General features: G+C 37.9%; 1 protein-coding gene across 4 annotated transcripts; it reads right to left on the bottom strand.

Moving 5' to 3' along the window:
• Positions 1-14,370: 14,370 nt before the first annotated feature.
• LOC149647085 (cytochrome P450 3A8-like) lies at positions 14,371-21,772 on the bottom strand. 4 transcript variants are annotated; one of them, XM_089849956.1, is made up of 7 exons: positions 20,749-21,772; positions 20,347-20,516; positions 19,408-19,774; positions 18,451-18,565; positions 17,943-18,388; positions 17,023-17,265; positions 14,371-16,317 (listed from the first exon to the last, which is right to left on the bottom strand). In XM_089849956.1, the coding sequence occupies exons 3-7, from the start codon at positions 19,755-19,757 to the stop codon at positions 15,912-15,914; spliced, it is 1,560 nt and encodes a 519-aa protein (XP_089706082.1). In that variant the 5' UTR covers positions 19,758-19,774; positions 20,347-20,516; positions 20,749-21,772; the 3' UTR covers positions 14,371-15,911. The 4 variants fall into 4 exon arrangements, with proteins under 4 accessions (XP_089706082.1, XP_089706081.1, XP_089706084.1 ...); XM_089849955.1 differs by having other exon boundaries at positions 20,347-21,772; XM_089849958.1 differs by having other exon boundaries at positions 17,023-17,262; positions 20,347-21,772.
• Positions 21,773-26,087: the final 4,315 nt, after the last annotated feature.

Below are 26,087 nucleotides of genomic sequence, written 5' to 3'. Positions count from 1 at the left end.
ATAATAATAACCCAGCCTTTTTAAATAGAGTCTTTGAACCAGAAAATGATTCTCACATTCTAAGCACAGCGACCATATTCCACATGCCACCACCCTAGCCCTTGGAACAGACATACAAAAAACATATCTTGACAATATAAACTTTCCAATAAATCGCCATCGATACATTTCTCCATCAAATTAAACGAACAGTTATGGGTTGCCACAATATCCCCTGGTGAATTCTTTGAGGAACATCAGTAAAACACTCCAATAATAACTTTAAACGTCGGTTCTTAGCATAAAATGTCATAGAACATATTCAACATTTTTAAACATCTGGTATGAGGTTCACCTACTCAAATATTCTTTGAGGTAACGTATATCAAATTATTCCTACCCCTCTTCTAGAAACACTTACTCAACCTCATCCCCTCGCCCGTCGCCGCGTTACGTATTTGGTGAACAGCCCCATAACAGGAATTATTAGCTAATTCCTGAAGCGCTTGAAATAGCCCAGCCCATCAGGTTTTTGTTGGCAGCACTGTAAAAATTGTCATTCAATTGTCACTGCTTGATAAAAAAACCTTAAAATATTTCATAAAAAATAATAAATATATTTGAAGTATATAATACTTCTCATCGAGAGAGGTATACCACAAAGCGGGGTAAGTGTAACCAGGAATGTATGGAGGCGCTGGAATCTAGGAGGATATAGGGGTGAAGGAGTCTTCGACTGCCCGATTTCCCATTGAAACGCGCTTACAGATTATCGGCCCCGTTCTCTCTCGTTCTGGGAGATTCATAGCCGCGCAACTAGTTCCGCGCACATCGTCATCGGGCGTCGTCTTTTCTTTTGATTTCATTTTTGGTAAAGGCTGCATTTTTTAGTGCTTTAACGGAACATTTATCATTATTTAATTTTTTATTAATTGTAAATTATTTGTTCTTTGATAAAACTGTTTTAGAGGGAATGCTTTTTTACTCTATCCCTAAACCAAAAACTTAAGTAAAAAAGTGTTTAAGGTGGATTAAAGCCTGTGGGAGAGTAGAGTTAACACCCGATAACATTAAAAAATATCATTCTTTCCCCAAATCTCTTACTTTTTACTACGCCGCCTAGATATAGGCGGTGTTGCTTCTAAGGCCTAAGCTAGCATGAAAAACCCGCTCTTTTTTGAATTGGGATTTGAGTGGTCACGTGATGCGCGTAACCAAGGTCACTAGGTGCGCGTGAACGAATCTCCCATGGGAGAGGCCGAAACCTGAGCTCTAAGAACGGGCAGTCGAAGACTCCTTCACCCCTATATCCTCCTAGCTGGAATGGCTAGGGGGTCTCTCGTTGTACCCTTGATGGTGGAAACATAAGGCGAGTCCTCTTTTTTTTTAGAAGTGTAGCTCCTCCCCCTACGTCTGTTTATCTGTCTACCGAAGGCGAAAAATGTCATGACTCGTTAAAAAAAGCATGGCAGAAGTGACCTTTTAGATTTTTTAAAGTTAAAAGCGCTGATTCGCCGCCGTTCGCGTTCATATTCGATTCTCTCAGCCTAGGCAGAGGACCTAGGGTAGAGGGTGGAGAATTATAGCAAACAAGTTTTTTGGCAGCCAATGAATGAATGAAAATAATTTAAGTGGTAAATACGATTTGTACGTCAGGCTATGACGTCACTAGCGTAAATTAAGCCACGCCAGTTGTTTCCAAGATCATTTCACGCCGATTAGGATTTGACCTTAGCCATACCAACCCCTCCATACATTCCTGGTGTAACGTCAAACTACCCAACATCGGAACATATAGAGCAAAGTTACTAAACCGAATCACATATGCGATAAATATTTCCCTCATCATTAATCTATTAGCGTCTAACTATTTAGCAAGACGCATGAGCTTGTGGATTTTTGTCCTACGTCAAGACAATCAAGGTTTGTGGGTTGATTGCTGGGGATTTAGTGCCAAACAAATGTAGAATTCACCTTTCGGTGCGATGTCTATCTTAAAGAGTATGGGAATTTACAATTTCTTATCATATTTTACCACGAAAGTGGTATTATGTTACACTTTCAAGTCTCTAATTTCAAAATATCAAGTTTTTAATATAATTGAACCTAAGTTTCTATTTTTAAAATCCATTGGAAAATCACAAAAACTCAGTTTCGATATATCAACAATGTTGTCTTGTCGAGCTTGTTCGTCTGTTTTATGACATCACTATGACGTGAGGAAATAAAACGCGGGAATCATATACGCGCGAGGTATACGTGTCTCGAGCTTTGTCCATGCTTCTCCCCTGTCTAAACTCTGGGTCTGACAGCGGAGAGAGTGGCACCATCTCGCGTGTGTGACGTCAAAAACAGGAAAACGTTTGAGCCTTTCTTAAAAAGTGGATTTCAAATAATTTCATGTGTAGTGGTCGGCATTTGGATAGCATAATATCTCTTTGTTTTATCTTTATCCATAATTTGAAATTATCTACGGGAAGTCTATGCTTAATGCAATGTAATCACGAATAATTATCTGATTATTATCCATGGATAACTGATTAACCAAAATTCTGTGGATTATCTTGTCCAAACGTCGACCACTATTCATGTGCAGCATTTTCAAATGCATATTGCCAAATAACCAGAAATCGGAGAATTAAAAGCTCGATATTTTTGAATTCAAAGTAATTAATTCTATCTTTTGTTTTATAAATCGGAGGTTTTTCAAAGGAAGCTTTTCATACCCTTTAAGTTTGATTAGCGGGAAAGTAAACAAAAAGGGTGAGCCTGGGAAGAATGACGTTACAAAAGTAAAGTGTTAAGAGGATACAGCCTTCTATTATCCCCTTCTGATAATATTAAGTAATACTTTTGAAGTTGAAACAAAAATATCTTAATTCAGAGAGAATTTATAATATTGAGGAGAAGCTCTTGCCCTTGACAGTGCTAAATACAATGTAGCTCATACAAGTAGGCTGAGACGCTGAAACTGGCCAGGTAAATTTCCGGTCACATGACTCTCCTTTAATTTTAAAGTTTGCCCTCAATCACTGTTGGTTGTGGGGCTGGGTATTTTAATTCGGAACCATAATTCCTGATTTAGTTACTTGGGAACTACCTTTCATTGATCCTTCCCATTATACGTCGGTCCGTGCCGTTCTTATTATACAAAAGCACAGCTGAGACGGTGAAGTATCTAGCTGTTCCCACATGAATCAAGTGGTCGAAGCTATCATTACACTCAGACATCATTGAGAGAAATGGCAAAACCATGGCTACTGTTTGCGTGTTCTCGATAAAAACTCCCCTTCCATAGAGAACTTTCTGAAGTATGTCTGTCGGCTGATAGTATTCACCTTGCAGCACACCATTCGTTCGATTCAGCTGGTTAAAAAGAGGGTCTGCGACTGCTAAGTGACTGTTCTACGTAATTATAAAATACATTATTAATAAGAATCGGCTTTCAAAAAGCTTCAGCGAACTTTTGAAAATAAATATGCATTTACCATAAGATACGTTCCGTAAGTATGACGCTATCCATACTTCGTATATGCTATTGACTTACTGAGAGCTAGTTCCAGAACGACAGGCGAGAATTGACTATACACTCGGTTTTGCAGTTCATCTTCCTGCTTAGTCTGTACTAATCCTTTAACAGCGCCTCACCAGGAGTCGCTTTACGATAATCTATGACGTTTCACCTCAGGGGCGTGCAAACTACGGGGGCAGCTGGGGCAAAGGCCCCCGCTCAAATTTTCAGCTCTTTAACATTAGCCAGGCATTTTGCCCCCGCTAAAGTATAAAATGTTGGCTCATGTTGGCACGCCCCTGTTTCACCTACGTCAATTCATGACAAGCTTTCGGTAACCAGTGACACACGTATTGATCATATCTTACTAACTTATGATATACTTATTCCGAAATGGATTTATGATGGTTTTAAACACGTTTAATTACCTTGGTCAAATGGTATGATGGTGAGGAAACGCTCATGATTGGAACCAGTTTCGGACTTCTAACGACGTCTTCTAAAGTATTAACATTGCAATCTTTGTTGACTATGTAGCTAGTTTTCATGTTTCCGGAGTAGGCCGAAAACAAAATTACAAGAGCTAATATCCAGTTCAGGTTTAAAATTCGGCTTGTCAAGGAGTTCGGAACATCTTTATAAGCTAGAATAGCAAAATAAATTCTTTTAATGAATTTGTATTGAGGAATTCTGTTTTGAAATGAGTAATTGAATTTGAAGGTTCGAACAGGGAGTAAGGAACGTTAGAGGGAGTATTAAAGTGAATAGGCGCGTTCGTTAGATTCGTGGCTAAAATCGTCTCTCTCTGGCGCTGACTCGGGGACTCAACGCGGTATCCGCGCGCATGCGTCAAATTTAAAAACCGTCGTGCATCTGTTTTTTAACGAGGTATTTTTCTGTTCTCGCCGTTACGGCAAGCCCGGCCGCCGGCGGCTCGAGATGCGCCGCTCGGCCTCAGCCGATGATATCTAACCAAGGCTTAGTGTAGTTTTCGTGTCTAATTTTATTCTCAGAGCTATATTTATGTTGAAATTTAACGAAAATGTTATAATATTTAGTTGAAGACTTGGTAAATGTCTCAAAAAATTTCGAAACTAGAGCTTTAAAACGTTGAATATTTTATAACGCCTACCGAACGATACCGCAAATTCGCCTTCCCGGCTTCCCGGTTATCTCGACGGCGAGTCGAACATAGTGAGTGGGGTAGCAGTCGATGGAAGCGGAAGCTGGCGCTGGCTGCAGAGAGAATTTTTAAATTCTCTCTGCTGGCGGTAGTAAACGACGGCACTCGCGCCTGCGCGTTAGCAAAAATTGAGGAACGGAGATAAAAATTCTTACCCCCCACTTTCTTTACAAATTTGCCACTGTATGACGGTTTTTTAGCATTAGATCAAAACTCCCTCTAACGTTCCTTACTCCCTGGTTCGAAACAGGCTAGAAAACAATGCACGCAACTGCAGAAGCTAAAAACCTGAATATAACCCGTAGGGCTGGGTTTTTTTTTGTAAAAAAAACCCGAGTTTTTTTCAAACCCTGCAGGAATTAGCCAAAAATTCATGCCATGGGGATGTTCACAAATTGCGTAACATAACACGACAAGTACAATTGATGATCTCAAGATGAGATATATTGGCTATCGATAGAGTAATTTCGGTTGAGAGTGGGAGTGCATTGTGTATCCCCAACGTTGGGGGCAACGTTTTAATAAATAATACTATTTGCCCTGGAAGGGGGCCTATCACTAAGGTAAGTTATGAGTATGACTTTGTCATGTATGGGAAAGAAAATACACTATTTTAGAAAATATTCGTATCCTTCTTACGTTTTTGCAGTAGACTGCATATATTGAACCACAGGTGTTCCATTAACCTTTGATGGCGCAGTCCACGTCTGACAATTTCTTCCAAATACGAAAGAAATGAAACAGTGAACAAACAAACGCAGATGGTCATCCATACCTGTATATATACAAAAAAATCCAACAGTACTTATCGTCGATTATAATTTCTATAGTGTTCAGAAAACAACTTCGGGAATCAAAATAAACCTCTCCAAGTCGAGACTAAGGCTAACTTACTACCCACTTAAGAGGTTTTTCTTAAATAATTAAATGAATATAATTGACATTGATTATTTTTATCGTCAGCAATTTACCTATATTAGTTAGATCGTTTTAAGAAGCGTCATTCCTAAAATCATCTGAAACATAGCTATTGTTGACGTTTTAATTCTAGCGTATGCCTCTCTTTAACATTTTTTGGAAATTTTTGGTATATAACTTTGCCGGTACCCGATATGCGGTCCGAATATTGCGAGCACGTTTGCTCCGATTTGCTAACTTCGAACGCGGTGACAGATACACACACAGACACGTCCAGTGTAATACCTCTCCATGACGTCATCGTCACTCGGAGATATAAAAATCACTTGAACTGTATTACCTCTCTCGATAAAATTGTTAAGAGAAACTCCATGGAAACTTCTTGAACCGTACAACTCTTAGATATTATTAATGTTTCTGTTACACCAAAAGCGTTTGTAGTGCCAATTACATTGGCGAAAGAACCATCGGATACTGTTGGAGTGAAGAGTAGGTTTGTTTGCTGGAAAAGATAACCACATCAATCATAATAATTAAAACAAAATTGACGCTCTGAATGCATTCATCGTGCAGAACATAATTAATAACATAGAATTTTGTGATATTTTGCATTACCGTGGCCAGGAATCAAATGCGTCAACTAGTCTAGCAAGCATTAATATATTACTTATGTAAGTCAAAAAGCCTAAAACCAAAGATAATTAGACATGGAGTTCAACTAGGACGTCGTAAAATTTTAAATCAAGAGTAAGTAAGAATAAAGCTGGACCTAGAGTTCTCTAGAATCTATGCAAACGTTTGATTTTTCCAAGGCAAGCTCTGTTTAGCAACGCCACTTGGGATCTTCTGATACAAATGGCAATAGACACTTATGACGAAAGGGGTTGGTAACCTCCAGTTTTGGGACATGCAAGAGGGGTTGATTAATTGCCGTCTCTGTGCACTATCAGAATCCAAAACGCCTACATGGAAGGCATGGGTTTTAGCCCAGTGGTGTTCCTTCTTAGACTCATCGAAAAGTCGTAACCCATTCAAATGATGATCCGCGCGTTTTGGTTGCTGCTAGGTGTGGTTATGTAACCAGACATAGCTTGGCGATGGTGTTTTGTCTGTCTGTCTGTGTGTGTGTGTTTGTAGCCCCAGATTCACGAAAAGCAAGCGTGGACAGAAACCGACTAAGGCAAGATCCACTAGCTCGTAATGTGAAACAATTGCGAAATAAAGTACATTAGCGTTATAATATGCGTTAAAGGAAATTTCGTGACTTCGGATGGACGTAAAACAGGGTTGCTGATGGGACCCGCCTTGTTAAGACATGATCCAATTTTGGATCTAGGAAGTATTGCGAGAGGAACAGCATTGGCACTGTCAAAGAATTCACCTGGTTTGATTGCGACAACAATTAAGTTTATGTTTAATTTGATCGACGGTTGTATCGAGTCGAGTCCGATTTGTTGGGAAGCGTATATTGAAGAAATATTTTCTTTGTAGAGCGGTTTGTTGGGTTAGCGCGAGGGGTGGGAAATGCGGTAGCTAGAATGAGAGATTCATTTTCAGGCGGAAGGGGAACATTGCATAAAGGCTTGGTTGCTGTTATTTAATTATAGTTGTCGTTGAAAACTTCTCCTGACCATATAAAACATATATATATATAGTTTTAATAGGTTTTTAGCTACGAGTGTGAAAGACATTTACGATTATGATCTAGGGAACTATATGTTCGTGTGTGGAGGTTTGGTAGACGAAAAGACTTTTTTCAGCTAGGTGTGGTAAGAATTTAATATACCCCAACGGTTAGTCATCTCGATTATTACCTAAGCGAGTTAGAAAACATAAGGTGCCCTCCTCCGCAGCTCCAACCACGCCTAGCTAATACGGAATTATTTTTACGTGACTTGTCCGTTTCCTGTATCTGTTGACTTTGTAGCAAAAAACTTAATATTTTCAATTTTACACTTAGAAGTATTTATATCTACGGAAACCTTGTGATAGTCGAAATTGAAAGCTATTTTCTCTTTATCAAAATTTTTTCCCACATACAGCAAGTGAAGAAATATGCAAAACGGTATAATCAAATGTGGAATCCACTTTTGGTATAATGATTATCAACGACTACTAATTTTGAAGACGATACCTACGTTTTTATATAGCATTCTGAATAAAAAGTCCCATTCTGTACAGTTCCTTTTGGTAAATTCCGGAGCAGTGTGAAATGTATAACTGAAATGACCATTTAAAATGTTATTGTAAATCATAGGAATTTGACGTCATTTTAGGGTCTATAAACACTCTACTTTCAGAAGCTTGGGTACATTTCGTTAGTTGGGAGATCAATTTTTGCCCCCTCTTTTCGAGTCTCATAATTAATTTTGAAAAACAGCCTATACAGAGCCTTACAAGCCTCCAAAACCTAAATCTCCTCAACAAATTTTAGATAAATATAAGTAAGACTAGTCTAGAAATAGAAGCTTGATATAGTTATATCAGATTTTATTATGGTTTCCTATTTCAAAAAAAAATTCAATCGAATGAAACATTTTTTGCATCACACTATTTTCGATAATTCTGTAATATATCATCTACTAATGACAATATTATTTTTGTTAATTAAATAACTTTATTAAAGGGAAAGTTCAGGTAACATAACAACATACCTTAATGAACAGCCTTTTTCTAAATATAAATGGAAAAATATAAATGAAGATAAATGATCTCTTTTTACAAGATATTGAGCATTTAATTAGTCTTAAAAACGTTAACTACTGGCCCACCATTGGTTTAGTGGCGTCTGCTAAATCAAACCACTAACGCGCGTGATCGAGTGGGCTATGCCCTATCTTATCCTAGCCTTTGAGAATTCAACCAGTCCAGTAGGGGTAAGTAGTTCGATATAGTAGACGGCACTAAACCAATGGCGGTTGGCGCAGTTGAACTCCTTTTCAAGACTAATTAAGTGCTAATCATTTTATAATAAGAGATCATTTAGTTTTTATACATATATTTTTCCTTTTATATTTAGAAAAAGGCCGTTCTTTTAAGGCATAAAGTTATGGTACCTGAACTTTTCTTTTAATATATTTTGAAAGATTGGAGACGTTAATAATTATTAATTCATTTTAAACTAGTAAAAATTGAAAGCTGCCGGTCCTTCATAAGATTTCAGTTTGTGAAGAAAAGTTACGAGACAATTCGTGCACTTACTTGAAGTTCAGGGATAAAATAATGTAGTTGAAAAGGAATTTTGCATCGGAGGTGATTATTGACTCGCACATATTGTTAACAATACATATCAGCTCCCCCTTAAAATTATAATTATATTTTAGCATGGAAAGATAAATAACCCAATAATATTTTTGATATGCGAAAATGTTTAAGACACCGGGCAACGCCGGGCAGCTTAACTAGTTTTTTACTAACTTAAATAACGAACAAAAGGGGGATACGGGTTCCATTGAGGGCCGAAAATAAGCACAGGACACTGGACATTGTCCAATAAAATTTTAAAATGTCCCATAGTTCTTTTAAAAATTAAAAGTTTTGATACCTTAACTATGAAGGTGCGACACAATTTATGCACACGCCAGTGGACAATGTCCAATAAATTTTCCAGTCAAATAGGGGGTCACTGGACACATGTCCTATAAGAAATCATTCTTATTTCCGGCCTGGACTTCCATTAGACTTTGGGTAGACTAGTGGGAAAATACAAACAAAATCTTATCCAAATCTTTTCTTAATTTTACGAAAGGAAAGTACTTAGCGCCACCCAAACCGTATTTTCTCATCGAAGCGATCAGCGTAATCGGTAATATTCGCTTTGGACGATGCTCATTCAATGTTAAAAGATAGGGACGATTCCGAGGTTTAGTGGTGCTCTTGAAAGCCCACCCACCACAGATTTGTATAAATCTCGGCGCATATCTTTCTCAGTACATGGTTATAATATCCTGAAAGTTTGTTTTTGTAGGAACTAGCAGTATTGATGTAACATCCTGGTGGGGTGCTCCACTAAATGTGTAGCTGTAGCGTACGAGAAATTGGTACAAGGGTCTTTTTGGAAGTTTTTACACTACCCCCGTGTTCAATGAAAATATTTCCATTTGGTTTGCTTTACACCCAATGAATATGAGTAATGGTCACGCTAAGTACTTTTCTTTCGTAAAATTAAGAAAAGATTTGGATAAGATTTTGTTTCTATTTCCGTACTATAATCTACCCAAAGTCTAATGGAACCCGTATCCCATCTTTGTAAATATTTTTCTAATAAAGTAACACAAACGTACCAATTTCTAATCATTGACTCAATTATTGTTGCAATAATGAAATCGTTCTTAATTTAACATTATAGGCCTTTAAAAAATTTATGAAATTGTATCTTACCCTTCGCACACCAATTCTCAGAGCCATTTCGCTCGTGCTTGTTTAGAGAATGTCTTAATGCTTATTTGCCTTCACAACTAAGATTCGTTTCTTCTATATTTTTTCTTTGTTGCACCTTTTATACGGTTTTACCGAATTAATCATATAAATGTTGTCAAATAAAACGAATAATAATGACAAACGTCATTCTTTCCTTTAATAACTTTGGGTGTAGCTAGTTATTAATGGAGGTAGTTTTGAAAAGAAAAAAATTCAGTATTGTTATACCGTTTACTTGATATATAACTTTTATTACGGATGTAGTAGTACATTGTCAAACATCAAAAGATGCATAAGTGTATTATGGCTATGTAAGTCATAAGTAAGAAATGGAACATTTCAGTATCCCTGGGTAATAGCTGATATTATTCGGATTTTTACGAACAAGTCAGAGAATAAAAACATGGGGAAGCCACTGAGGGACAAGAAACCAAAAGGTTTGACGAAAAACATTGCTCAAATGCTAGAAAATTGTTCTTTAAATGAAACTAACACAAAAAACTTTGAAACGCCTAATGTTTCCTTTTAATTTAAAGAAATAGGTAAAGAAACATAACATTTTACCTTAAATTCACGGATTTTTTCTAAACTCTTGTTAGATGAAGTACCGTTCTTTTGTACAATTTATAACAAGACTTTTTTATTAGATAATATTAATTGCTGAAATTTAAGGATCTAAGTCAATATTACAAAACTTGTATATTGACATTCTTAGATTGTTATTGATTTTAAAGGTTATCCCCGGAGCTCTGTTGGGTTTTTGAAATTTGGCAGCAAAACATAGTGGAATAAGTAGGACAGCATTACCATGGTTATATATGAATTATAAAAAAACCGTTTTTACAAACGGAAAAAACCTGATATATACTACATCGTTCATTTTGGGTCGCCACTCACTGTTCTTGTCACAGCTTCTAAGGGACAGATATTATTTATTCTAACCGTTTCATATAACACCACCATTTATTAAAGCGGTAACATTGCGTCATGACAATTAATATCACATGTCATGACAGCACCAACTATTAAAGCGTTAATATTACGTCATGACAATTAATTTCACATGTCACAGCTAAAAACTGTCGATTCTTATCAGGGGCGTCAACTTCATTATCTTAACACATTTTCTTTACTTTTTATTTCGGCTGACATTTTTTGAAGCTAAAAATAAATAATTTTTACCATAACAACGAAGTTATGGTAAAAATGTCAGCCGAAATAAAAAGTAAAGAAAATGTGTTAAGATAATGAAGTTGACGCCCCTGATAAGAATCGACAGTTTTTAGCTGTGACATGTGAAATTAATTGTCATGACGTAATATTAACGCTTTAATAGTTGGTGCTGTCATGACATGTGATATTAATTGTCATGACGCAATGTTACCGCTTTAATAAATGGTGGTGTTATATGAAACGGTTAGAATAAATAATATCTGTCCCTTAGAAGCTGTGACAAGAACAGTGAGTGGCGACCCAAAATGAACGATGAAGTATATATCAGGTTTTTTCCGTTTGTAAAAACGGTTTTTTTATAATATGTGTCCCTTCCTTGAAAGGCTTGGTCTTACTAATAATGAAATATGAAAAATGATTAATTTCAAACGGAATGGATATTTATGTGTCCCTTCCAAGAAAGGCTTGGTCTTACTGATAATGAAACGAATCGGAGAACGACAGAGATACGTGCATTGTAACTCAAAGAGAGTCCAAGTCTCAATAAACGAATCGGAGATACGTGCATTTTAACCTCAATCAATGCCTTGGAGTTACAAGAATTTTGAACTCGAGTACGTCGTTAAAAGATCCCCCACCATGATAAGAACTCGAGTACGTCGTTAAAAGATCCCCCACCATGATAAGAGCTAGATAGAGCTCACCCTCGAGAAAAACCTACGCGACCTACGCGACCTATACGCTCGTGGCAGCACAAGGGTTAAAAACGAATTGTCAATTATTCGCGTGTAGCCGTAGGGTTGCCATTTCTGCACCTCAGAAATACTTACGCTAAAGGGGGCTGTTTGCGACACAAGGGTTAAAAATGAATTGGCGTTTATTCGCTTGAAGCCATAGGCCTGCCATTTCTGGCGTCAAAATTATCTACTCTCCCGTTCCAAAAATTTGCCCGTACAAAGGCAGGAAACTCGAACGACCCGTATATATCAGCCAGTCTGTCGACTGGCTTAAATACCATGCATATTGTGGATTCCTATCTCCGCAAGGTATTTCGCTTAAGGGCCAGTTGAGGAAAAACGTGTAACCTTCCAACCTTGTAAATGAAAGCAGAAGTAAGATGAGACTAGAAATAAAGAGCTCTAGCATTGGTAGTAGATCCTGGCACTAGTGAACAAATTTGAGGATTTTATGCCGCTTCATTCGCGCCTACACTACAGAGAAACAAGACGACCCAAGGGCTCGTAATAATAGCCAAATCGTACCGTACTTAACAGGCGTACATAAAATTTATGTGAATAGCCCCTTGATGCGCTACTTTTAACGAAGGTAAAATGATTACCCGTAATCCTTACTTCAATAAATTTATTTATGTTATAATTGTAATAGTGCGATACAAAGAGAAATTTTGAGTGGGTAGCCTCTCGATGCGCTACCCTTAACATTGCTTAAATTATTACCCGTAAGACCATTCTAAAATCAACAATGCTAAAATGATTACACACAAGTAACCCTTAATAGAAGAAAAGAAACTTTTAGTGATTACCCCCTCGATGATCGAGTTACCTTTAACAGTACTAAAATTATTACGTACTTAACGCCCCATTAATACACGTACAAAAAGTTTTAGTTTACAACATAGACTTATGCCGAAGCATAATTTTCGCATCTTATAAATTTCAAACATGAACCTATGGCCAGAAGCGTTTGAAAGAAAAAGAATTCGGTAAAACACCCAATAATTGTAATATCCCGGACCATTCTAAAAATAACGTCAGTAAATACTTGCTTTTGCTTTCAAAACTTCCCTCGATTTCCTTGAATTTTGGAAAGGGGGTTTGGTATTGAAAGCGTGAAATCGTATTGTCGACGGGTGAGAGGAATTTTAAAGGGAGAGGATATAACTTAACCTTACTATCATAATTCCCTTCCATTTAAGTAGACGAACGAAAAATATCTCCTTCGCCACAATTCTCTCCCTTTCACTTTCCCTTCAATGACGAGCGAAAACTTTTATACTGCCAAAGGTGACACCCTTACTACAACTGGAACAGGGCAGGTCAAACTAAGAGCCTCATCGTAGATGTACATCATACGATGTGGCTAAAAATTGGTCGAGTTCCAAAACATTTCCTACCCGCTTCCCCTCAACCTAAAGCCGCGGAACACGGACGCGGGTGCTTGAATCTAGTTCGGTCAACTACTGCCACGAGCTTCTCACGTTTTGGAGGGAAAATTCAGAAACCGCTACCAGAGGGCCAACCGTTGGTGTGTTATCAAGAATATTCACTTTCGCCAAGTGAAGAATTTGGTTACCTCGATACTTCTAGTCTCATTTTACTTCTGATGAAAGTAGAGTAGTTAACGTAGTGTAAGTGAACTTTTCCAAGTTTCTTTGAAAATGGGAATTCAATTCGTATTTCAAACTGCAAACGCGGTCCAGTGACGAGTAACAACAGACTAGACAGACCAGGAACTTGCCTCTCCTTGACATGCGGCACCCAGAGAGGTATAAAAAGCATAAGAAAATAATATATAGCTCATTATAAGTATGAAACGTAGTAAATTTTCATACTACAGCATTTGCTCCCAAATTTGGCGCGCTTACGCTTTTACGCCCTGTGGGAGAAGTTTCGGTACAACGAGTAAAAGGGGGGGGGGCGAAACCACCGCCGCCACCTAAGGTGTCCGCGAAAGGCACGATGGGCCAGGGAAATATCGCCGCGCCCGTAGAGACACAAGATGCACCTTACCTGGTACCAGTGTATGCGCTAGCCTCGTTCGGCAAAATCTTGCGCCATCTATTAATTTATTATGATAATTTTGACATGTACTTAATCAGTTATAATTATCATAATGAAAACGTCTAGACCTTTAACTATTTAAATATAAAATTTGAAAATTTTCTAAACAAATATTTCGTCTTTTTAACACCAAAAACTCTTAATAGGTGGCATTAGAAACTTTTTACAAATTTCAATGGAAGAAAATGCTGTTTACATGGCTTAAATGGAGAGTTTCATACTTATAGAGAGCTATATATTATTTTCTTATGATAAAAGTAAGTATTCCTCATAAGTGTTGGTTTCAATCGTCTGATACTTTACTGGAAAGATCATTTTCCACGGGGAGAATCTGACTCGACTGGCATTTAACAATTAAGTGACATTATCAAAATCAGAAAGACACGTTTAGTTCAAATAATTTATATAATTAAAATATAATTTTCAAAGAGTGTACATGTATTGGCTCTCTAACAATATAATGAAAATAGGACATTTCTTTTCTATCTTCTCTAATAAAAACTTTGGTATTTAAGTTTTTAGAGTGTTCATTATCTATTATTATTATTATTAGTGGCTTAGAAATCCAGAAAATTACCACAGAAAATATATAATTTTTTTTTCTTAATTTAGCCATTTCACATGCCGCAGAAGGACTTTATAGCTTTGACATGGTCAATCATGCAGCAAACAATCATGCAGCTTTCGTTAATTCCAAAATTATACAACAACCCTTTTAAACAGGTTATATACGAAACGTCAAAAGCGTCATCTATTCGCTTGTTTTTTTCAAGAGGTATAGCGGGTAAATGAACCTTGAAGGTTGTTAATGCAATACCACGTGATGATCCAAAATACCGGCTTAAAAGTCTTAAAATCTCGATCGGTATCCATGGTAACATGCTTTTTGGCAACGTTTTTTGGTCAAGCAGCTGCATTATAGCCACATTAAACTTATTCTATGATTTATGTCGGGTATACCGTGTATGAGCAGTTTCCGAAATAGCGACCGCGATTCCATGAAAAAGCGCGATGTTCAAAACTGCTGTTTTAGAAATACCGGCTGCTGTTTGCAAAATAGAAGTTTTTAGGTAGAGTTTTTACGCTCGAGTTTTTATCAATTCTTAACCCTACAGTTCATCTTACCTATTTAGTACAAGAAGATCATCATACTCTAAGCTATCCTTACCTTACCTGACCTAATACTATTCGGGTTGGAATAACAATACCTAAACTGACCCTAACAATACTGGGGTTCAAATAGGCAATCCTAATCTAACTAAACCTACACCATCGTACGCTAACCTAACCTAACCTTATCTGACATAATAAAATTCAGGTTGGAATAACAATACCCAAACTGACCCTAATAATACTGGGGTTAAAATAGCCAAACCTAACAACAACCCAGACAAGCCTACACCATCATAAACGACTATCGTTTTTCACTTCTCAGTTGTACTGCACTTTTGGGAACTGCTGTAACAGTACGCCGCGATTACTAGAACCATTGTAACGGTTCGCAGCGTTTACGAGAACCGCTGTATAGAGAACTCCCGTAACGGGTAAACTGCTTTTTAGGGAAACCGCTATTTGGGGAACCGTGGTTAATGAGGACCGCTATAATGAGACCCACTAGGGGAACTGCTTATATGAGGGCTTCCCTTTATGTCTGGCGTAATAAATTCCAATCTTGGCTCATTTCAAGATAACATAAAACGAAATGTATTTCAAGAGAATATAAATTAAATGGATTTAAGAGAATATAAATTAAATGAATTTAAAGAGCATATCAATTTAATGGATTAGAAAAACTAGAGGAATTTAAGTTAATATGAAATCAAGAGGTTTTTAAGTTGATGGGAAACCAAGCACACTCTAAGTGATCGAAATCTTTAACATTTTTTTAAAGTTAAGAGTGAAGCAAGAGGTTAGTATTCTACAAGCTTTAGTTCCTGGACTCAAGCTTTATCAGAACTCCATTTTTGGCGCTCAAAAGTATGGATGAGCAAGCTAGTTGCAAGGGAACCTCCGTTCCGGCAGATGGAACCAGTTTGAAATTCTTCAAGATCTTGATAATGGCCAATTTCATTTCCAACTGAGCAAACCTTGACCCGATACAGTTTCTCGGACCAATGCCGTAACCGAAAAAAGACCCCGTCTTCACATTGCCCTTGTTTTCGGGAGCGAAGCGTTCAGGACTGAAGGTGAAGGGATCGGGCCAGAGTTCCGGGTCGTGGTGCAATTGCCAAACGGGCGCTTGAACAACAACTCCCTTGGGAATGAAGACCGACCCCAAACGAGTATCTTTTGCGGCGGTACGCAACAGGAAGTGAGGAACAACAGGATATAACCTAAAAAATTAAGATACTCCTTAAAATAATAGTGGTAAGCCATATAGCTAAGACCATTAAACTCAGATGGACTGGAATAATAAGGTAAAACCTCCGTTCTTCTAACGGCATCGCCTGTCGTCACACCTAGCGAGAGACTCGCGAAACTTTTCGTCTCATAAGCCTTATGCTATGGCTATGGTTTGAGTCGAAAAAGTTTCAATATTTGTCTTGGCGTGGTGCTGGAGAGGCCCTGCCTTAAAAGAATCAGGAGCCGGATCTCCATTCAAGTCTATCTGAGTATAATGGCCTTTTAGGATAAGATCTGCTATGCTTGTTAAACATTTCCCATTATATTTTCTCCACTGAGGCTATAGTGTCTCAGTGTTCAGCAAAATGACCGTATCCCCCGGTTTTTATAAACGGCACTTTAAGCATGGATGATGGGGAGCATGCGTAATCTAAGAGAAATCGACCCGCTAACTGTGGAACGGCTCAGGTCTGGTAGGACGTTGCAACCGGCCTTCCTGATTCGTCTGACGTAGACCGTCAGCCATTTTCCCGACCACTCCTCTCCCATTTCTAGAGTCCTACCGGACCTGAGTCGTACTGTACCACAGTTTGCCTTGCCGATTTTCCTCAGATAACGCATCGTCACGCTCGGTTACCAGATAAAGGATGCTCATAACTAAACGAAAATGACTATTAAGCTAGAACGATTTGTACCTGAGGGTTTCGTTAATGACTTGATCAAGGTAGGGCAAAGCGTGTGCCTCGTCGTAAGATGGCCTGCTGATATCAGCCAGATTTTCCATGATTTCTTCGTAAAGTTTCTCCTGAATTTCTGGGTGGACAGTCAAGGAATAGAAGACAAAGCCAAGGGTAGTAGCTGTGGTCTCGTACCCAGCCAATAGGAACAAGTGCGCGTTCGCTATGATCTCCCTGTCCGTCAAATTGCGTTTCTTGCTACTGAGGGGACAAATGAATTTAACTTCATATCACCAGGAGTATTGTAGAGACTTCATTAGAAACTCTAGCATAGCGACCGGCATCTGTAAGTAGATAGCGCAGTCTTTTCCTTATGATTCTCATCTCATTGGAATGGGCATAAACCGTGAAGCTTAGCCTATGCTGCGATGTGTGGGGTAAAAGAGGGCAAGCGCCTAATCTCGCTCTAAGCGGGGATCTGATTGGGATTTTGAAACTCTCACAGTAGCTTCCAAACATACTACGCCTCCTGTTGTTGCCATGGCAAAAGAGATTTGCATATGACAACAACGGGTACAATAAAAAATGGCGGCCTCCAATGACTCCGAGGTGGATTCGTTGTATGATATTTTTTAGTTTCTAAAACTGTACATTTGTTCGATGTGATTTTTGCGCTAGTTGTTTACTCCTAAAGCCTCTAAACTACTCCTAATGTAACATGTAGTATTGCTAGGATGATTTTGGAATAGCATTAATTAGGAATGTTAAAAGATACGGAGAAATCCTACGCCTCAAACTTAGCTCAAGAAATTGAACTTAAAAAAATCATTAAAATATAATTCATTGGCTGCGTCATGTGCCAGCTGGCACTACACTATATGTTAGGGTCAAGTAACAAAAAATGTCTAGAAAACCATAAGAATTTGAATAATGCGTACTTATTGTTGGTTGAATTGGCGTGCTTGGTGCCAACATCCACATCCTCAGCGTCCAATAACAGTTGCAGAATATCAACTTGATTTTTATTTGGATTTTGACGTCGAATGGCAATGACCTTCTTCAAATTGTTCACTATCATATCGGTCAATTTTCCAGCGGTCAAATACCTGTTTATCCAGACGAGTGGATAGCCGATGAATGGGAAAGCGATGGCCGCCTTTAGGACCGGGTTCAAAGTGTACCGGAAGTACTCCCTGACGGACAGGAGGAAAGGATCGCGCTCATTGCGTTGGCAATCAACATTCAACGCTAAAGCGCATTGCGCAATGACATCTAAGGTCAAAGCTTGCATTTTCTCCAAGATGTTAATCTCTCGGTCAACTACTTTAGAGAGTTCCGAGACTAGGGTGTCCGTTAAGTCGTTCATGGCACCTGCCAGCAGTTTCTAACAAAAACAACGATATATCCATCAAAGTCCTTCGAAGAATAGATCTGAGGAATCCTTACCAGTTTGCCGCTACTAAACGCTGGTGTCAATAAACTTCTAGTGTCACGCCATTTGTCATCCATTGCCATTAAGATACTTTCGGAGACGGGTTCAAAGGGTAGAGAAAATGTCTGCCTGCAACCGAAAATTTTCGTCTGTTATTAAATAATTAGGAAAAATCGCCCTGAGGGTTCGTAGGAAATATTCAGATAGCAAATCCCTGACTTTCCCTTGTATGTATACTTTTTGAATGCCCTTGACGGCTTTTAGGTGAATAGCAGAGATCACTTGGTAACGTTTGGCAAACAAAATAAATACGCGACATATTCCTGACCTCCTCCCCGATTTTCAAAACTATAACTTGTCCTATCGAACCCTGGTCTTACATATTTAAATTTTTAGAGAATTTTATGAGTGTGAAGATTTTAAAATAAATATAAAACACCTGATTTTTTGTTAATATAAGTACACTAGTACACCTACATTAAAAATTAAGTGTTTATGTTTTTATAAATGCATATTTAACCTGAAAGTATCTCTTTATTACCCTTCAAAACAAGTTTTACTTCAAAATCAAAACTTCATAAGATATGTTCTTTAACTTTGTCATGGTTACTGAAAGATTGTTATGAAGTGTCGTAGGTTAGACGTCAGAGATTCTTGTAAAGCGACACCTGGTGAGGTGCTGTCAAAGGCTCAGTACAGAATAAATAGGAAGATGGACTGAAAAACCGCGTGTAGTCAATTCTGGCGTCGTTCTCGAACTATAGCTCTCAGTAAGTCTTTAGCATTAAGAAGTATTGGTAGTGTCATACTTATGGAACATATCTCATAAACTTATGGTATTTGTACTAGTACGCCTATTGATTTAAAACAAATAATCTTCTACTGTACGAGTTGAACTCGCTTAAAATCTGTTTAACGCTAATTTTATAGCAAAATCCAAAAAAACAGACCCGCAATAAAATTTACAGTACCTGTTAGTAAAATCGTTAAAATTTCTTATCATAACTTCTTTCATGACATTAGCATCGTTAATAATCAAAGAAGCTTGTCTCCCGAAGAAAAATCCAAAGACATTCCCGTATTCTTGCATCCATTGGCTGATGACCTCATGGGGCATTCGACCTCCAGCCCTATAATGCAAGATATGCCCGAAGAACATGACAGGTTTCGGACCAGGTATCCCGTGTCTTTTAAATAGTTGAAAGGTCAGATGGTTTTCAATGACCAAGTACACCAACCAAATGACCACAAGAGCCGTAACTATTTGGAATGTAGATAATGTCCGCAAATAGCTCCAGAAGAACGTATCCTTTGTCCCCATTTCCGGTCTTCAAACACCTATTAGAATTTGGAAGTGGAACTTGGTTTAATAAACAACGACCAACTTGTTTGAACATAATTTTTAATTGCTCATGTATAACAAAATATTAATAGTTGAAGCGTATTAATACGCATGTGTAACACCCTACCAAAAAGAAAATAGTTCTCGTCGGCCACGATTGAAAACTAGTATTGAATTTTAAAGGAATAGTGACACGAATCAATTTATAAAAATATTACGTTATCTTTAAGGATATCAGTCACTTCTAATCTGCATCTCGCTATTATACTTAATCTCTTGACAATACTAAATAGGCTATCGGTAAATCAAAGCTAATATAAAGGTCAATTAACATATCTTTAAAAAAATTAAAACTGCTAGTCTTTCGTCTTGACATCAAATTAAATTAAAGCTATTATTCAAGTCGTTAAATGGATATAAAAATATCTTAAACTTTATAAAAGCATTTCAGCGACACTTTATACACAGAGCAATAACCCGTATAACTTTAACAGTGTCAAATTATACATTCCAATGAACGAGATTTAATTTTAATTTCAATTAATAAAGACATTAAACTGTTACTTACGATTAGGATTATACTTGGCGATATTTATTAAGAAAATTATTACGAAATTTCTTACTTGAAAGGTTTTTAAACGCGAGATTTTGGTCTTAGTCTATCGAAAACGAGCAAGTTTTTCATCGAACACAAAGTTCCTTGACTCCCATGCCTCCTCTCGCGAAAATACCGGTCTTCTAAGTTATAAAATTCGTTCAAATACTTAGAGGTAACGAAGCTTGAAGGTAGGGACGATGATTCAGATAGACTTTTACATAAGTAAACCGTAAACCTCAGTAAGTTACACATTCAATTAAAGAAACTTGTCATTTCTTCACTGAATTTGAAAAACAGGTTTGTACAAAAGCTAGTAGTAGTTCTGTTAAAGGGAGTATTAAGAACAAAAATTAGGGTAGATCATGTAATTACTTCATTTTGCCACAACGTTTAACAGATGTTAGGGAAAAGTGGCGCTAGTTACGGTAACAAGGCTTGCGGTTCATTGCCGTCATGTGTCTATTTGCCCAAAAATTTTAATCACCTTTAGGGCCGGATTAAAGGGGGGGGGGCGAGATGGCTTGTTGGGAGCGCATTGAATTAAAATATTCCCTCTCAGCAACATTTGCTGATCCGTTTTTTCCGACTTAAAAGGGCGCACACTATCTCGGCCCCCGGGTGCAAAATTGCTTAATCCGGCCCTGATCACCTTTTATTATTTTGAAAGGAAATGTATAGACGCTGCGTGAATTTTGAATATTTTCCGAATTCTTTTTTGACTCTGCTTATTTATGGCGCTACTTGACAATACCATAAGTTTATAAGATATGTTCCATAAGTATGACACTATCTATACTTCGGATTGGCAGAGACTTACTGAGAGCTAGTTGGAGAATGACAAGCGAGAATTGACTAGACTCGGTTTTGCAGTCCATCTTGGTTATTTCGCTTTACGAGAATCTATGACCTACGTCACTTCATGATAAGCTCTCAGTACACACTGACAAACTTATGGAGCATATCTTATGATAGACTGTTATCACGGTTGTCCATAAAAAATACCTTGTACGTTACATGGTATTATTTTCCCAGATGGCCGCGGATAGACGAAATACCTTTGAAGCGTACCGAATATGCAATAATTGTGTCATGCAAAATTTTAACTTACTAGGTAAAGTCCTTACTTTTTGTCGATCATATTAACATATGATAGGAAAGACCTTACCCTTGAATTATCTTCCAGCTCAATAGCTGTTTCGCTAAATATTTCTTTTTCTCTCCGCCCCCCCCCCCCCAACACGATCGCAGCGGGAATAACTGAATAAAAAATTTGGTCGGTTGGTCTCACTTCGGAAGGCAAAATCGCTAGCCAATGCTTTGAAGTCGAAGTCGTTTTATTCAAGCCCGCTTAAAGCAAAGCGCGGGTCCAGTGGATCCCCTACAAGGTGACTGTCCTTACGAACTACAGTTTTGGCCTGGCGAAGGCAGGAGGCATTGGTAGGCGGGATTTATAAGTGCTCTTTTATATCCCGCCTTCACGAAGCTAAACCCGGAGTTCAGGAGAAAAGTCAACTTGTAGGATCTGCACTTTGCTTTAAGTCGTCTTCTCGAAGACAAATTTAGCTTTCGGGCCTTGGTCTTAGACAGCCGGGATATCCTTAGACGGTGGGTGCTGTTCTTAATCTGAAGGTGAATTGGCAATTGTAAACTTATTAAACCAAGTTCCCAATCCATCTTTATTCTCAAGGCGTGTGCTAAGGCTTGACAGTTGACACGGGATTTTGAAACTGATAAATCGGGATCAGTATGTTGCGTCGTCTGCTTCAGAGTCAAACAGTTTCAATATTTTAGGCTCTGAAGTAGACGACGCATCATTTGACCCAAATTTGACAGTTAAGCCTCGGGATCGGGAATAAATTGGTTTGTTTTGGTCATGGATTTACCATAGAAGCTTACGCTTCCTGGATATATCACTCACCTTAAAACACGCACCACATTTATTCCTCGTCTGAAATGGCGCGAACTGGTTTGTGACGTAGAGTTTGAGGCAAATTCAGTGGAGGAGGGTGTGGTGAGTGGCACGAGCGTTTGTGACGTAGAATTTGAAGAAAATTCGGAGGAGAAGGTGAGGGTTAGTAGTTCGTGCGCCGAGAGATAAAGAACCCAACGAACCCGCGCGAATTTTTATGACATAAATGTGGTTAAAATCGAATTGCCTTACCGAAGGCTACGGTGATATATCCATGAAGCGTAAGCTTCTATACTAAATCCATGGTTTGGTGATGTAGCTCTTTTAGAAATGAAGCTTTCCAGGACGCTCAAATACTATATTTAACATTTTTCAGAAAGATATTGAAGTCGGTTTTTAAGTTGAGTACCATTAATTGAAAGAGTAAAAATAAAGTTTCTTTAATATTTTACTAGATGTTATCTTAACGGTCCAGGGTTGGCAACTACCTATCCAGTCCGGTTTAAACCACCTGGTTTAATCCGGATTAATCCACTTAAAAAAATCCACCTAAAATATCCGGCTTAATTATGAATGGGGAAAAATCAATTTTGTGCCATAAAAATAATTAAAATACAACCAGAAACACGGCAAAAATATATGAAGCGACAACTAAAGATTATTTATTATAAAAATAATTAAAATACAACCAGAAACAAGGTAAAAATATAAGACGCGACAACTAAAGATTATTTATTATAAATGATAAAACTAATAGTTATGTTACCGGTTACTGTCCAGTTACAGCTTACAATATTTTTCCAGTATTACTCGAACTTAAAGCATAGCGTTGGTTCCAGTGGACAAGTTAACTTTCCTTACGAACTCCAGTTTTGGCTTGGGAAAGCTAGAGGCATTTGTGGGCGGAATTTATACGTGCATGTATAAATCCCGCCCACTAGCCTTTGCCAAGCCAAACCCGGAGCTTAGAAGGAAAGTCCCCATGTAAGGGATCCACTGGAGCCGCGCTAGTGTTAGGCTCGTGCACTCAGGAAAGAAATTGATTTCATGAAAACATTTTATCAGTTAAACTAGCAGACTATTTTATATTGGAATCGGGGCTAGGGGTCGGGGAGTGCCCCAAAACTAAAATAAGAGCTAAACAGAAGTACTTTGCCTTCAAAAAAACCAAAAATAACTCGTGTTTTTAAAAAATCCGGATAAATCCAATAAAATCCGGTTTAATCCAATAAAAACCACTGGTCTGGATTTTATTCAAATTATCCGGATTTTTGCCAACCCTGTGACTTAACCGCATTAAAATAAGTTATTTAAAATTAAGCCTGGCTTTTGTTCTTAGTTTGGTCTTAAGGTGGTGTTTAATAGGCCTAGGATCTCAGTAGTTGCGAGTATTTGGCGAGAAATCACCCCCAACCACACCTAGTTAATACATAATGTTTTTACGTGACTTGTTCATTAATTTTAGCACTATCAGGGGTAAATAACGGAAGGAGTTACAGACGCTAGATTCCGTAGTGTAGAATACAGTGGGACCTTGAAACGTCATAGAATTTGTAACTAACGTAGTGCCATCTTTGGAACTGTATTGTAAATAAGACCAGAACCTTAAAAGTTTTGCCTTAAAATCTCGCGCCGCAAGGTATTCTGGGTAAAGTAAAATGGCGGGTGTCGATGTTGTGAAGTCGTCTCATAAATCAACCCAATATAATTATTATATTCAATCGCGAGTAAACAGCGATTTAATTAAAGAAGAAAGATAAGTCAACAATTTGCAATTTGAAGCCGGGGAAATCCTCAAAATGTGATCAAACTTGTTTTGCCGTAAGTGCGCGGTTACAGACAGAGTCGGCCCAGTGAGCCAAGGCTTAGTGGGAACTGTGGGATCAGGATCATCGACTGTATCTGTGACTAAAGAAATTAAAACAACTAAAACTGTATTGAAGGATGCAAAAACGACATTTAATTCCATTTCATTATCGAATAAGGAATTTACCAACTTTAAAGTTGCATGTTTCTAATTCAAGTGCACCTTAATGAATAAGCTTTACTCTAAGCCTAATTGTCACTCAGTCGTAAGCAGACGAACACTAGCAGACGAATACTAGCAGACATTAGAAAATCGATATCCCAGCATGCCTTTCGAATCTTTGCTGCCACGCTATTGGTTGGAAAATATCATACTTATTTTGAATTATAGGCGGCGCGACCGAGGCGTTTTCTCTTTTCTGTGTCTACGTTTGAAAGTCCCACTGTATTCTACACTACGGAAGCTAGCGTCTCTAACTCCTTTCGTTATTTACCCCTGGCACTATTAAACTTTCGATAGTTGATAATCAGGGGTTTTGAATGGGTTGCGGCAGAGAGAATTTATAATAGGGAGAGGAAGCTCTTGCCCTTGACAGTGCTAAATACAATGTAGATCAAACAAGTAGGCTGAGACGCTAAAACTGGCCAGGTAAATTTCCGGTCATATGCCACTCCTTTAATTGCAAAGTTTGCCCTCACTCACTATTGGTTGTACAATTACCCAATAAGGGTTCGCGATTTCGAGTGCGACTGGCGCCATTTGGAGTTATTTTAAGTCGGACGTTCCCCTTTCCCTAAAAAGGTAGTGTCCATCTCCTCTAGAGACCCTCCCGCAATATTCTAGAACCACCCTAGAGGGAGGGGCCACAAAACATTATACCGGAAATAGACCTGGCCAGTTTTGTTGATCACGTGATTCTTGAGCTACATAATATTCCTCAGTTTCCACTCCCTATTATAAATTCTCTCTGGTTGCGGGTTGTCATTTTAGCACAGTTATGGAAAATTGATCAAGGGGCTGCTCACTCAAATGTCCCTTTTAGTTTTGCACTATTGCAATTATCATAAAAGTTTTTTTTTTCCAAAGTAGCGCCATATTCACTAGAAATAAATCGAATGAATTACATTAGGTTATCTACAACGTAAATTCATATTGTTTTACCCTTGGTAAGTGAGATTTTCAAGCATTTGAAGCCCGCAACTCAATATGGTAGAGAAAAAAATGAAGAGGCTTTTCGAGATATTAATTCAAAAGAAGTATTAAATCGACGTATTTTTATTAGATTAGAAAATAATGTGTTTTTAGCGTGTAATAAAGGTTTGTTGTTAATTCATTCTCAAATGAAGCTCATAACTTAAAGTCTGGATTTCTCTTTTAACAATTTGAGAATTATTATTTTGACCTTCTTAAAAAGACGTCATCATCACTTAGAAAGGTGTGTCATATATTTTTAATCGCTCAAGAGATGCGTCGTATAGAAGAGCCCGTCCCGAAATAACAACCGCCGCACTGCGATTCTAAAAGAACAGCGGAGTGGTTCAAAACTGCTGTTTTAGAAAAAGCAGTTTTTAGCTTGACTTTTGAAGAATTACCTATTAAGCGCAACAAGACATAACCTAACCTAACCGAACCTGATCTATTCATTTTGAAATAACAATACTTAAACTGACCCTAATAGTACTGGGGTTCAATAGCCAAACCTAACCTAACCTTACCTGACCTAATACTATTTAGGTTCCAATAACAATACTTTAACTGACCCTAATACTACTAGGGTTCAAATAACCAAACCAAAACATATTTAAGACTTTTTGATACAAGTAAGCGAGTTTATCCAGACTTATTTAAGTTCAAACCATCATAAACGATAATCGTTTTTCACTTCTCAGTGGTACTGCTCTTTTGGGAACTGCTGTAAAGGTACGCCGCGTTTACGAGAACCGCTGTATAGGGAACAGCCGTAACGGGTAAACTGCGTTTTTTTACCTCTCCGAG

The sequence above is a fragment of the Phalangium opilio genome, unplaced genomic scaffold (genome assembly GCF_054372755.1).
Source record: "Phalangium opilio isolate 3A_F unplaced genomic scaffold, DU_Popi_V2 ptg000089l_1, whole genome shotgun sequence".
Taxonomy (NCBI): domain Eukaryota; kingdom Metazoa; phylum Arthropoda; class Arachnida; order Opiliones; family Phalangiidae; genus Phalangium; species Phalangium opilio.
The sequence above is the reverse complement of the archived record's forward strand: the minus strand, read 5'-3'. Positions and strand labels throughout refer to the sequence as shown.

What these genes read in the sequence shown, in the direction of transcription:
- LOC149647085 (XM_089849955.1), bottom strand. Translation starts at nt 19,757, where the DNA reads ATGGGGACAAAGGATACGTTCTTCTGGAGCTATTTGCGGACATTATCT. An exon ending in CGTTTAGTAGCGGCAAACTG is followed by an intron (nt 18,389 to 18,450) that starts GTAAGGATTCCT and finishes TGTTTTTGTTAG; the next exon opens with AAACTGCTGGCAGGTGCCAT. An exon ending in GCCAATTCAACCAACAATAA is followed by an intron (nt 17,266 to 17,942) that starts GTACGCATTATT and finishes TTGTCCCCTCAG; the next exon opens with TAGCAAGAAACGCAATTTGA.